The 15,031-nt window shown below is 39.5% G+C and overlaps 1 protein-coding gene across 1 annotated transcript in view; it reads right to left on the bottom strand.

Moving 5' to 3' along the window:
- Nucleotides 1–15,031, bottom strand: part of FAF1 (Fas associated factor 1) — a 473,941-nt gene that overhangs the window by 354,212 nt on the left and 104,698 nt on the right. The window contains exon 4 of the mRNA XM_051857780.2: nucleotides 727–929. Coding sequence (XP_051713740.1) covers nucleotides 727–929 — 203 coding nt within the window. The remainder of the gene's footprint in view (nucleotides 1–726; nucleotides 930–15,031) is intronic.

Genomic DNA, 15,031 nt, shown 5'->3' with positions numbered 1-15,031 from the left:
ATACTGTCTCAATCATATCAGTAATGAAACACTGGGGAGGAGTTTTATCTGACTCTCTTTCTCTTTGCTTCTCAAATAATTTTTTAAAAAATGGTGAACAGCCATGTGGGCTCATCCTCATGATTAGGATTAAATCAGCTTGACAAAGGGACCTTACCCTCTTTGCCATCCTGCTTTCTACCATGTGAGAACACAGCATTCTTCCTATGTAGAGGATGCAGTATAAGGCCCCATTTTGGAAGCAAAAAGCAGTCTTCACAGATACCAAAATGCTGGTGCCTTGATCTTGGACTTCCCAGCCTCCAGAAATGTGAAAAAATTAATTCCTAGTTCTTACAAAGTACCCAGACTCAGGTATTCTAACGCAATAGCCCAAAACTGACACATAGTATCAACAAATGAGTGAGCTTCAGTTGTAAAGTCTGATATTTAAGGTACTTAATAATTAAGAGTATTTCTTAAAATTTGTACATATTTGATTTATATCATCCTGAAAATAGCATCATATCCATTCCACATCCATGAAACAAAAAAATTATTCTCAAACTTACCTCAACTTTAACATAATACTTAAAAACAGAGCACAATAATCTGCATGGGAAAATGTTTCAGTTTAGTTTTTTCCTCCTTCTTTTTGGCAGTCAACTCAGAAGAAAGGAATAGAAACTGAATGCTTACCTAATGAACTACTTATTTTCAAAAGCTTTACAAGAAGAAAAACCTTACCAACCGTACAGCTGTCTTCAAGTACCACATCAACATTTCTGTCTCTGTACTCAACCCTGAAGTCTAGCATCCGGGGCTGCCTTTCCACAATCTGCCTGGATGGCATTACAGGTCGAAATGCTGAAGAAGAGGGAGTAGGAGCTGGAGCGGGATGTCTTGCTGGATCAAATGCAGGTCCTGGTATGGTCTCACCTCCATATTCACTAAAATGTTTACATAAAAGAAAAATTATCATCAATCAAGTCATTACATGATACCACTAGGACCCTCTCTATCCTTGTTTGTGCTGTTGTTATTAAATTTACCTACCCATGTGTTAAAATCAAACAAATTCTATTTGGTCCACTAAATTTCTCCCAGTGAAGATCACATTACTCTTCCTCCCATCTTTCCCTGTCTATGTTTCTTTGTAAGATCATATCATGATGATGTCTGTTGTGGGCATCTGGGTAGCAAACAAACAGATGGGCACATGTACTCATTTGCCCTAACAAAAAACAAATTATCTAAAACTTCTGTGTATAAAGAACAGAGTTTTTACTTCATCAATTCTCTAGTGAGAATTTTGAAGCTTCAATGACCTTAAACTATTTTTTCTACTTTAACAAAAAATTAGAAGCCATCAAGAGGAACTTCGCTTACCTTCTTAGTATTAATTCACAAATTCAAATATGCCCTCTCTTTCTCTCTTCTAATAAAATAGAATGGGCATTTTTCAATTTGTGAAAACTCTTAAAACCATATTCTCATAAATGTTACAAACTAGGGATTATCTTTTCTCTTCTAGTATGCTCAACATCTCCTTCTCTGTCAGGATTCTTCTGAATTCTGAACATGTCCCAGTCTCTGCCTTTTCTCTTAAGATTGATTTATTTATTTGAAAGGCAAAATGAGAGAGATAAAGAGCGATGCTCCACCTGCCATCAGACCTAGCCACAACATCCAGGTCTGGACCAGGCCAGAGCTAGAGCCAGGAACTCTATCCTGGTCTCCCTCGTGGATGGCAGAAGCCTAAATACTTGGACCACTTTCTAATGCTTTCCCAGGCACAATAGCAGGAAGCTGGATCAGAAGCAGAAAGCCGGGACTCAAACTAGCACTCCAACATGGGATGCTGGCATCATAAGCAGCAGCTTAGCCTGTTGCACCACAATACCAGCCCCACAGTCACTGCCAATTTAAAAGTAAAAATAAAATCCCAACTCTGCCTCCTTAATAGTTAGATGTCTTGTTTGTAACATAGGAAAAATAATATTTGCACAATGCCTGGTACCTAGTAAGATATCAAGCCTTACTCTGTGTGTGCAAAGCTAAAGCTCATTAATGTTTCCCAAAGCTTGATCCTCCTCTATTATTCCTAATATCACCAACCTAAGCCAGAAATCTGTGATGTCATCATCGACCCCTTTTTCTTTCTCCATGCCCAAATCTAATCACTCCTTTCAATTTTGCCTCCTAAATATATTTTGGATAAGTTATCAACATTTACCCTCTGAAGCGGCCACCCTGGACTAGCCACAGTCATATCTTGTATGGACTAATGTAGGCACCTCCTAACTAATTAAAACATATTCTTACTCCCCTGTATTCCATTCCACACCACCCCTTGAATTAAAGACACAAATGCCTTCATATACAGTTTTCGTCAAACTATAAGTTCGCTCTTTTGATAAATTGCCTATAAAGCTTTGTATGATCTGAATCCTACCTACCTTCCCAGCTTCAACTTTTGCTATGATGTCTCCCTCTCTATGCTAAAAGCCACGGTGGCTTTTCATTTCTTCTTTTGCCTGAGTATGAGTATTTTACACTTACTTATTCCAATGCCACCAGCATATAAGACCAGTTATAAAATATCATTATTTTCATGCTGAATTTACACAAAAACAATGGGCCAGAAACTGATATAGAAACAGGAACCAAAAACATGACAACTTAAGCACTGTTTACAGAATTAAGGAGAAAAAAAATTTTATTTATTCTCTTATTCATACTACTGCTCTGAACAGAATTTACCCAGTAGATTCAGTAAGTTGTGACTAGTCTTTCAAAGACAAAAATACAACAGAACAGATATTATTGGTGTATGTCATTCAATAGTCAGGACCAAAAATTACTTCATAAATCTTTTTATTCTATTACATATTTGCTTATGTGTGTTTTGGATTCCAAGTATTTTTCTTTGTAGGTCACAGTCAAAAAAATTTCAAAATCAACTTGTTTAGGTGTCACCAGATTTCAGATACTCCAGTAATTACTGATCTAAAGACAAAAATCTACCCTCTCTCCCAGCTGTTAGATTGAAAGAAAGGAAATGTTGAAAGAAACTAAATGTGTAAAGGAAGACAAAGTCTAAAATCCAAAAGAATGCCACTGTTGAATTCCAAATTGAACATTCTAAATATTATCAAAATCTGTGCAATGATAATTCACATCTCTAAAGTCTGTCAAAGTGTCCTAGAGAACCTATGAAAAACAACTGAAGTTAGAAAGTAGGACACAGCTTTATTGTTTCTTGATTCCAAATCTACTTTTTTTTTTATTTTTTGACAAGCAGAGTGGACAGTGAGAAAGAGACAGAGAGAAAGGTCTTCCTTTTGCCGTTGGTTCACCCTCCAATGGCCGCCGTGGCCAGCGCACCGCGCTGATCCGAAGCCAGGAGCCAGGTGCTTCTCCTGGTCTCCCATGCGGGTGCAGGGCCCAAGCACTTGGACCATCCTCCACTGCACTCCCGGGCCATAGCAGAGAGCTGGCCTGGAAGAGGGGCAACCGGGACAGAATCTGGCGCCCCGACCGGGACTAGAATCCAGGGTGCCGGCGCCGCAAGTGGAGGATTAGCTTTATGAGCCACGGCGCCAGCCCCAAATCTACCTTTTTATATAGCCTATCAAGTGATGTTGTAGCTAGGATTCTACAAAATAGGTTTTTCCTTTGACACTCCATAGAGATCAGTAGTTATGAGAAAAGGAGATCATGGGGCCGGTGTTGCAGCAGAGCGAGTAAATCTGTCGCTTACACTGCCAGAATCACATATGTGCGCAGTTGGGAGTCCTAGCTGCTCCACTTCTGATCCAGCTCCCCGCTAATGTGCTTGGAAAAGTAGCAGAAGATGGCCCAAGTTGTTGGGCCCCTGCACCCAGGTGGGAGATCCAGAGAAAAGTCCTGGCTCCTGGCTTTGGTCTTGCCCAGCCCTGGCCATTGTCACCAGTTGAGGAGTGAACCAGAAAATGGATGATCTCTGTCTGCCAATCTCTCAATCTGCTTTTCAAATAAAATAAATAAATATTTAAAGAATAATAGATGTTTTGATAATACACATGCATACCAGATTAGTAGACAAGTTCCACAAAAATGCAGGGGCTTACCAACTTCATAAAGTTTCTGGGGTCTGGTGGTTAAAAGCACTTCAAGATAAAAAGTCTATTGCTGTGACCTATACTTCTGATCAATAAATAAGAGATGAAACTAAGTTAACAATGGAAGAAAATATTTGGACTGGAAAGAAAAACAGTAGCTATGTATCATATGCTGGTAGCCACCCCAAATAGACTACTACAGCATTATAGCCCTAACCAGAAATATTCCTGAGAGATGACAGTGAAAGAAAGCCTCCTAGTGAAGAGATCTTATTAATATACCACAGTTGACCATTTCATTTGGAAACAGAAGTAGTCTGAAGTACAAAGCCATAGTGAATCATGAACAGCTAATAAGTTGGACATTTAATCAGGACATGGAAAGAATAAAATTGGAAACTTGGATGCCAAGGAGGTCTAGGAAAGAGATACAGACACAGTATATATTTGTTTCTCAGGTGAATGAGCTCTATGCTATCCAATGAAGAAAAGCCCCTGTGTAACATAGACAAGAAGCCATTATTCAGCAATTTTCCCCTTGTTACTCTGGAGCTGCCCAATACATTAATTTACAATATGGCCATGCCAAGAGAGAAGGTTAAGGATGGACACAACACCTTGGGCTAACTAGGAAAACTTCAGAGTGTCTAAGCTTCACACAACAGAAATGAATACTGAGTCCCCAACAGGGCACCATTCCCTAGAGGCCTATTAATGAATTATTCTCATTAAAGAGGTGGTAGTGACCTGTTTTCACACTTTTCTGGATATAGAACTGACTTCTCCAACAGCAATACTTCTAGCAATATCACTACTCATGGATTTAAGGAATACCTTATTGATCTACACAGCTTCCCATACTACACTGGTCCTAAGAAATTCATTTCACAGCAAAAGTGCAGCATAGTTTATTCATGTATGCCAACACCTAGAAGTAGCAAGCTAGACAGAACAATAAAATGACTTCATGAAGCTGGACTCAGTTATAGGGAATGGCATTGTAGCACAGCTGTGGCCTGCAACACAGCATCCATATAAGGACCAGTTTGAGTACAAGCTGCTCTTTTTTTTTTTTTTTTTTTTTTAATTTGACAGGTAGTGTTATAGACACTGAGAGGTCTTCCGTTGGTTCACTCCCCAAATGGCTGCCACAGCCGGCACTACAACGATCCAAAGCCAGGAGCCAGGTGTTTCTTCTGGTCTCTATGAGGGTGCAGGGGCCCAAGCACTTGGGCCATCCTCCACTGCCCTCCTGGGCCACAGCAGAGAGCTGGACTGGAAGAGGAGCAACCAGGACTAGAACCCAGCACTCGCGCAGGCAGAGGATTAACCAAGTGAGCCATGGCACCGGCCCCAGCTGCTATACTTTTGATTCTGTTCCTTGCTAATGTACCTGGGAAAGCAGCAGAGGATGGTCTAATTACTTAGGCCCCAGCATCCACATAGGAGACCCGGAAAAAGTTCAAGGCTTCTGGCTTCAGCATGGCCCAGCCCTAGCAATTGGCCCAGCTGTTCTACTTTTGATTCTGTTCCTTACTATTGTACCTGGGAAAGCAGCAGAGGATGCCTAATTACTTAGGCCCCAGCATCCACATAGGAGACCCGGAAAAATTTCAAGGATTCTGGCTTCAGCCTGGCCCAGCCCTAGCAATTGGCCACCAGGGGAGTAAACCAACAAATGGAAGATTGACTGATATCTCTCTCTCTCTCCTCTCTCCATCTCCTCCGCTCCCACTCTTTCCCTCTCCCCATCTCTCCCTTTCCCTCTCCCTCTCTACCTCTTTCTCTCTCTCTCTTTCTCTGTGTCTGTGTGTGTGTTTGTGATGCTTTCAAATAGAAAAAATTTTAAAAAGACTCAGCTATGACACAGTATGACAAGTAATAACCTCAAAGCTTGGGATACACTTTAAAGGATGTGGTACATTCCTTGTATTAGTGGCCAAAACACCATGCGATTTCTCATACTGCCAAAACAACATGTGTATGGAAATTAAGTGGTGGTAGTGGTTTCTCTTACTATGACTAATAGCTCACCAGAATTCTGTTTCCTAGAGCTTTAGGCTTTGACAGTTCAGAGATCACAAATCCAAAACTTGTAATGTTTCCATAATATTTCAATTGAATTAGTACATCAGATGTCACGTGGCCATTTTGTACTCTTCTATAACACTGAACCAACCAGCAAAGCAGTTAAGTACTGACTAGAATGACTGGTCCTGATTATCAAGAGAAAATTGGAGTTATTTCTATATAACAGACTATTTAACACCAGGAGATTTTCTGGGGGCAAGTCCAGTAGAAAATTACAATGAATAAAAAAAGACAGAAGGCAGATGTTTAACAAGCAGCAAAATGCCAGTTATCAGTGCCACATATCAGAGTACTTGGTTACAACACCCAGCTATAGCTTCCTTTCAAAGTGACCCTATGAGGCAGCAATAATAGCTCAAGTAATTAGGTCCTACCATTTTTCACATGGGAGACCCGGATTGATTTACAGTTCCCAGGTTCTACTTGGCACTGACCTAGGCAGTTGAAGGCATCTGGGGAGTGAACCAGGGAAAGCAAGCTCTCTGTCTCAAAAGTGAGAAGAAAAAATGAAAAGTAAAATTTAAAAAAGACCAAAAAGTCAGGAAAAGAAATTTAAAAAAGAAGACACAGTGAAGAGTCTCAGTCAAAGAATGATGGGGGCTGGCGCTATGGGGTAGTGGGTAAAAGTGCCACCTGCGGTGCCTGCACCCCATTTGGGCTGCTCTGCTTCCAACTGAGCTCTCTGCTATGGCCTGGGAAAGCAGTAGAAGATGACCCAAGTTCTTGGGACCTGCACCCACATGGGAGATCCAGAAGAAGCTCCTGGCTCCTGGATTCAGATCAGAACAGCTCTGGCTGTTGCGGCCATCTGGGGAGTGAACTCTCTCCCTCTCTCTCTCTGCCTCTCCATCTCTCTCGGTGTAACTCAATTAAATGAATAAATCTTAAAAAAAGAAAATGATGGGGTTGGGGTTGATATGCCCACCATTTAAAAAAAATGGTGACCATTTGAGATACTGGCTGAATACAGAGGGAATATAGAATAACTAGTGGAGGAAGAAACTGAAAATACTAACTATGGCCTATAACAAGTAACTGAACAAGGACTTTAGCACAAACTTTCAACTTAGTTCTTAGAGTTTTCACATTGACTCAGCAACATCACCTTAGCAGAGAGTATCACCCCAACAGTGGCATCCATTTTGCTTCGGCATCAGCCACTGATGTTGGATTTTTCAGCATTTTTTGCACAAGACAATTTGCAGTTTCTCAGAGCTATACTGCTCTGAGAGATTCAACCTTGCCCTGGGCTCCCTTCCTCAATGTCCAGCAAGACATGTTCTTATCTGGGACTGATAGTCCAGCCGCTTCCTGTAGCCATCACATCTGGGTTACCTCAGTATCCCCATTTTGCTTTTTCAGGCTTCTCCATTTCTTTGTAATTGATCTCCTAACAGAATTCTCTGTATTCAAAGTGCTGGAGTGTTTTTTTTTTCTTTATTAAGTCCTAATTCTAAGAGATAGTATGACATTTTTAATCACAGCAGATTATTTAGTATGTATTTTATCTACTATGATTTTTTTAAACATTATCACTTGAAAACTTTCTTTTAAGTTATGATAACTCTATTTGAAGATCAATCAGAAAGAAAAGAACTTAAATTTTGCTTTACTAGCCATCAAAACAAAAAATGAGACAAAGCCAAAGAAACAACCAGTTAATCAATGTCCCCATCAGTTTTCACTATTGGTCTACAACATCAAAAAAATACATACAAACAATTATTGCCTCAAAAAATAATAAACATATTTTAAATGTTTAATCTATTAAAGTAAGGATTCCATAGCTTGACTTTCTATTTATTGTTTTCTATTTAACCAGTATTCTTTAAAAAAGAATTCTTTAAAAAAGAATTCCATGAAAAATATACTTTACATCTAAATTCAAGTAAGGGGCCGGCGCCGCGGCTCACTAGGCTAATCCTCCGCCTAGCGGCGCCGGCACACCGGGTTCTAGTCCCGGTCGGGGCGCCGGATTCTGTCCCGGTTGCCCCTCTTCCAGGCCAGCTCTCTGCTGTGGCCAGGGAGTGCAGTGGAGGATGGCCCAGGTGCTTGGGCCCTGCACCCCATGGGAGACCAGGAAAAGCACCTGGCTCCTGGCTCCTGGCTCCTGGCTCCTGGCTCCTGCCATCGGATCAGCGCGGTGCGCCGGCCGCAGCGCGCCAGCCGCGGCGGCCATTGGAGGGTGAACCAACGGCAAAGGAAGACCTTTCTCTCTGTCTCTCTCTCTCACTGTCCACTCTGCCTGTCAAAAAAACAAAACAAAACAAAACAAAACAAAAAAAAAAACAAACAAAAAAACAAAACAAAAAAAAATAAATTCAAGTAAGGGAACATTTTTACCCTCACTAAGCTGTCCTCTATAAACCACTCAAACCCATGAGGGCAAAGAACAAAAAGCAAAGCAAACAGAAATTATGCGTCATTCATTATTTAAAATTTTCAAAGTCCATACTATGCTAAATTTTGCATAACCCCTCTAAAAATCGCATTTGTTTTAGAGATAAAATGATATGCCAAAACATATTTTTAATAAGTGGGCATTAGAGAAAACAATATACAGAATTTAACTGGCTAAAAAAGGTATTTTCTGAAGGAGAAAACGTGGGCATTCATAGATCCTGAAACCATAACGGTCAATTTTGAAAACAAACCTTTTCTTCTTTAGGTTTTGTCAATGAATTTAACAATAAGCATACTGTGTATCTGTCTAGGTCATAAAACAAATATGAATTAGTATCTATTGCCAACTTAGTGAATAACCAAACTTACACTAATAATTTATACGTTTTATTCTTAGAAAACAAAGTATCTGTTCTCTACTATTAGTAATTCACTAGCATATCTTCCTAAAAACTATTTCCAAAAACAATTTTTAAAGAGGCTCTGTACAAGGTGTTGAGTAAATAAAATTTTAGACCAAGATGTAATACATATATTCACTTAAGCACACACTCAATGTTTATCACTTAAAAAAAATGGTTTACATTATGATCGTGTAAGGTAACACACATTATAAATATAGTGTGTTAGCAATATACTGCTTAGGGAAACAAGCCTTGGAGGAAGAGCCAGAAGAATTGCTTATATTCCTGACTGCAGCAACAACATGCTGTAACATCTGAACCAAGTTACTTTATGCATTCTTATCTCTACCTGTGCAATGAAGCATAATGAAATTTGCCTTTACTAGCTTACAACTAAAATAACTATGAAAACAAATTTATAGGAGGAAATATCATAAATTATAATTAAATGCCATGTTTTTCCCTTAAAAAAAAAGGCTTAAAACAAAAGTAGTGACAGATTTCATTTACTAAACGTGCAGAACACAGAGAGGGCAGAGAATGAAGAGCATGGTTGTTAAAATGAGACAATCCATGGCCGGCACTGTAACATACTAGGCTAAGCTGCTGCCTGTGGCACCAGCATCCCATATGGGCAACGGTTCATGTCCTCGTTGCTCCTCTTCTGATATAGCTCTCTGCTATGGCCTGAGAAAGCAGTAGGAGATGGCCCAAGTACCACCTGGAAGAAGCTACTGGCTCCTGGCTTCAGACTGGCCCACCTCTGGCCAATGCAGCCATCTGGGAAGTGAACCATCGGATGGAAGACCTTTCTTTCTGTCTCTCCCTCTCTCTGTAACTCTGCCTCTCAAGTAAATAAATAACATCTTTTAAACAAGAGAAAAAGGGAATCCAGAATTCATTACCTTCCACCACATGTGTGACACTGGGCAAATCCATGTAAAACCTCTAACCTTTTGTTTCTTTGTCTAGTAAGAAGTAACATTTACCTCTTAAGGTTTAAAATCATTATTAAATGAAGAAAAATACATCAGTTGCCTAGAACAGTACCTTAATCTTTCAAAAAAATGTTAGTTTGTTTCTTTTGAACTATATGGATACATTAAGCACCACATTCCCACTTTTGGATTCACAGAAATATCTGATTTCAAGAAAAGGGAGAAAGCACAGGAAAGTGGCTCTTTTCCATCCAATATAGTTTACATTAAAAACTTCCTTTAGATTGCATATAATAACTAAAATTTTTAAAATAAAATCTGATAAAATGAATTAACTATCGACACATCTATCAAAATGGCACGAATTTAATTATCTCCTATCTAAAAGTTTAATGCTCTCTAAAAATACTATATAGCAAAGCAATTTCTTCATAGTATTTCGTATGAGTTTTCTCTGTTAAAAGTATGAACTGACAAACTAAGAGTCATTTGTATACACAAACTCTATTCAACTTTAATATAAAAATAAAGTGCAGGGGCCAGCACTGTAGCACAGTAGGTTAACGCCCTGGCCTAAAGCACCAGCATCCCATATGAGCACCAGTTCAGGACCTGGCTGCTCCACTTCCGATCCAGCTCTCTGCTATGGCCTGGGAACGCAGTAAAAGATGGCCGAAGTCCATGAGCCCCTGCACCCACGTAGGGGACCCAGAAGAAGCTCCTGGCTCCTGGTTTTGGATCAGCAGAGCTCCGGCCATTGCAGTCAGTTGGGGAGTGAACCATCAAATGGAAGACCTCTCTCTCTGCCTCTTCTCTCTTTGTGTAACTCTGACTTTCCAATAAATAAATAAATCTTAAAAAAAAAAAAAAAAATCAACTGGGGCCGGCACTGTGGCACAGCAGGTTAACGCCCTGGCCTGAAGCGTCAGCATTCTATATGGGCGGTGGTTTTAGTCCCGGCTGCTCCTCTTCCGATCCAGCTCTCTGCTATGGCCTGAGACAGCAGTGGAAGATGGCCCAAATCCTTGGGCTCCTGCACCCAAATCAGAGACCCGGAAGAAGATACTGGCTCCCGGCTTTGGATCAGCGCAGTTCCGGGCGTTGCAGCCAATTGGGGAGTGAGCAATCATATGGAAGACCTTTCTCTCTCTCTCTCTCCCTCCTCTCTATGTGTAACTCCGACTCACAAGTAAAAAATAAATAAATGTTTAAAAAAGTAATCAAGTGCAAAAACATAGATTACAACAGCCAGCACAGATCACTCCTAGCTTTATGTAATCTGTTTTCACTGTTAAGCCCCATGAGAGAATACAAAGAACCTTCTTTCATTTCCCTCTGATCAGCAGACATAGAAATTTTCAGTGATATAAAATCCATAGTGATTTTGGAGCTAAAAGATAAGGTCAAGAAGGAAACAGTTGAAAAATATTATTAAATTAATTGATTTTCGTATGTAGGTATGATTCATTTGTTTAATTCAAAACAAGCAAACAAAACTAAGAAAAAATATACTCTTATCAAAGTTAAACCCCAATTATTAGAGAAATTTATGAAAAATATCTAGTGTTGAATTCAGCCATGTAATATAGTAAACAAAAAGTAAAACCTGTGATGAGAGAATGGTGATGGAATGTTTTAAAAGGGACAGTTCAACACACAGCAAATACTATTAAATGTAAGAACCAAAAAGTATTCAGAATCCAATAGGTGAATCCATGGGGGTTTAGCATAGCAAAAGTGGTAATAACATTTATTTAAGAATAAAACTATATTCATATTTACAAACTGAAACTTTTAAAACCAAGAAAGAGAGAATAAAAGAAGTTGCTATAATCATCTGGTTTAATTTATAATTAGGACTTCAAATGAATTGAATGGATTTGAAAAATCACAAAAAAAAAATAAAAGGGTATGTTCAGACTTTGGAAATTAATGACATTTACTCTGGACAAAAATTTTCCTGCCCATTTTTTTTAAGGGGGATGAGAAAACAAGTCACGGACTTTCACCATTGCTATATTTTGTTAAGATTTTATTGCATGAATGCATTTTTCATAAGTAAAGCTTTAGGAATATAGTGGTTTTTTTCCCCCATACACATTCTCCCACCATGACTCTCATCCCACCTCCCTCTTCCTCTTCCATTTCCTTCTTCATTATGGTTCATTTTTAGTTATATTTTTATATACAGAGGACCAACTCCATGTTAAGCACTGATTTAGACAATTTGTACCCACACACACACACACACACACACACACACAATATGGAGTACAGTTTGAGAACAAGATTTGCAGTTCATTCTCACAGTACAACTCATTGAAGATGGACATCCTAATGGGGAGTAAATGCCCCTTTTTTCCACTGAGGTCTCATAGCGATCACCTGTATAGGACATTTTTGCCACAGAGTCTTGGTTTTCCATGCCTGAAAATCTCTCACAGGCCTTTCAGCCAGATCAGGAAGCCTTAAGGGTTGATTCTGAGGTCAGAGTGTTATTTATAGTGAATGTCATTCTAGGAGTCTGCTGTGTGGACTGCTTCCCATATTGGACATTCCTTCCTTTTTCAATCTATTTTAATTACCAGGCACTTGATATTATTTATATGATCACTTTTATGCTTAAACCTATCTACATGCTGACTTTAACATTTAATATGACCATTTTAACAATTAAGATGGCATTTATACCACCAATTTAATGGGTTTGGCATCCCATGACAAGTTTTTAGGCTTTACCATTAAAAGTAAGTCTGTAAAAATGTATGCAGAACTATACTGCTTTATAGTTACAGACTACCGCCTCTGTCTCTAATTCCCACTCTTATATATTACTGGGTTCTTTTTCCAATTGACTTAATATACATATGATAAACTCTAGGTTACATAAAGAGTTGAACATATAGTATGGAGAAAAAGAAAGAAAGAGAACAAAGAAAAAAAAGAAATGCAAAATAAAAAGTAACAATAAAAAAATGTCCCTCGACAGTCAGGACAAGGACTATTCAGGTCACTCTTTTTTTAAAAAAAGAAAAAAAAAAAAAAACAGGCAAAGTTGACAGTGAGAGAGAGACAGAGAGAAAGGTCTTCCTTTCCCATTGGTTCACCCCCACCAATGGCCGCTGCAGCTGGCACACTGAGCTGATCTGAAGCCAGGAGCCAGGTGCCTCCTCCTGGTCTCCCATGCGGGTGCAGGGCCCAAGGACCTGGGCCATCCTCCATTGCACTCCTGGGCCACAGCAGAGAGCTGGACTGGAAGAGGAGCAACCGGGACAGAATCCGGCACCCCAACCAGGACTAGAACCCAGGGTGCTGGTGCCGCAGGTGGAGGATTAGCCTATTGAGCTGTGGTGCCGGCCAAGGTCACTGATTCTAAAAGTGTCAATTTCAGTTCCATAACTTTCATTTTAGAAGCACTATTAATTCTCACAGACCAGGAAGAACGTACAATATTTGTCTCTTTGGGACTGGATTATTTCACTAAGTATGAAGTTATCCAGCTTGCTCCAATTTGTTGCAAAAATCAGATTTCTTCCTTTTTTTACTGCCACATAGTATTCCATAGTGTTCATATCCCACAATTTCTTTATTCAGTCTTTTGTTGATGGGCATTTAGGTTGATTCCATGTCTTAGCTATTATGAATTGAGTAAGCAGCAAATAGATAGTTGTTTTTTGTTTGTTTGTTTGTTTTTGGACAGGCAGAGTTAGAAAATGAGAGAGACAGAGAGAAAGGTCTTCCTTCCGTTGGTTCATCCCAAAAATGGCTGCTATGGCCAGCACACTGCGCTGATCCGAAGCCAGATGCCAGGTGCTTCCTCCTGGTCTCCCATGCGGGTGCAGGGTCCAGGCACTTGGGCCATCCTTCACTGCCCTCCCAGGCCACAGCAGAGAGCTGGACTGGAAGAGAAGCAACCGGGACAGAATCCAGCGCCCCAACTGGGACTAGAACCCAGGTTGCCGGTGCCGCAGGCGGAGGATTAGCCAAGTGAGCCGCAGCACCGGCCTGGGCTGTTTTGAATATAACTGCCTCACAGTATATCTTGAAGTCTGGTATTGTGATGGCTCCGGTTTCATTTTTGTTGCATAAGATTGCTTTAGCTATTCCAGGTCTCCTGTTCCTCAATATGAATTTCAGCATCATTTTTTCTAGATCTGAGAAGAATGTCTTTGGTGTTTTCATTCGTATAGCATTGAATCTGTAAACTACTTTCAGAACAATGGACATTTTGATGATATTGATTCTTCCAATCCCTGAACATGGAACACTGTTTCTGTTGTTATTATTTTTTTTTTTTTTGTATTTTCTTCTATTTCATTCTTTTATGTTTTGTAATTCTCAACATAGAGATGTTTGACATCCTTGGTTAAATTTATTCCAAGATACTTGATTGTTTTGGTGGCTATTGTGAATGGGACTGATCTTCAAATTTATTCCTCAGCCATGGTATTGTCTGTGTATACAAGGTTGTTGATTTCTGTGTACTGACTTTTGTATCCTGCTACTTTACCAAACTCTTCTATGAGCTGCACTAATCTCTTAGTGGAGTCTTGTGGATCCCCTATATATAGAATAGTATCATCTACAAATAGGTATATTTTGACTTCTTCCTTGCCAAATTTTATCTCTTTGATTTTTTTGTGTGTGTCTAATAGCTCTGGCTAAAACTTCCAGGACTATATTGAATAGCAATGGTGAGAGTGGACATCCCTGTCTGGTACCAGATCTCAGTGGAAATATCTCCAAGTTTGCCCCATGCAACACGATGCCGGCCATTGGTTTGTCATAAATTGCCTTGACTATGTTGAAGAATGTTCCTTCTAAACCTAATTTGCTTAGCGATTTCATCATGAATGGGTGTTTTATTTTGTCAAATGCTTTCTCTGCATCTAGTGAGATAATCATATGGTTTCTGTTCCACAATTTCTTAATGTGATGTATCACACTGATTGATTTTCAAATGCTGAACCATTCTATTAGCATAGAATATTTTTTCCAACCTTTCACTTTCATTCTGTGTACATCTTTTGTTAGTAAGGTGTGTTTCTAGCAAGCAGCAAATAGATAGTTGTTTTTTTTGTTGTTGTGTTTTTTTTTTTTTTTTTTTGACAGG

The sequence above is a fragment of the Oryctolagus cuniculus genome, chromosome 7, assembly GCF_964237555.1.
Source record: "Oryctolagus cuniculus chromosome 7, mOryCun1.1, whole genome shotgun sequence".
In the NCBI taxonomy this organism is placed as follows: domain Eukaryota; kingdom Metazoa; phylum Chordata; class Mammalia; order Lagomorpha; family Leporidae; genus Oryctolagus; species Oryctolagus cuniculus.
This window is presented reverse-complemented; position numbering and strand designations above follow the sequence as displayed.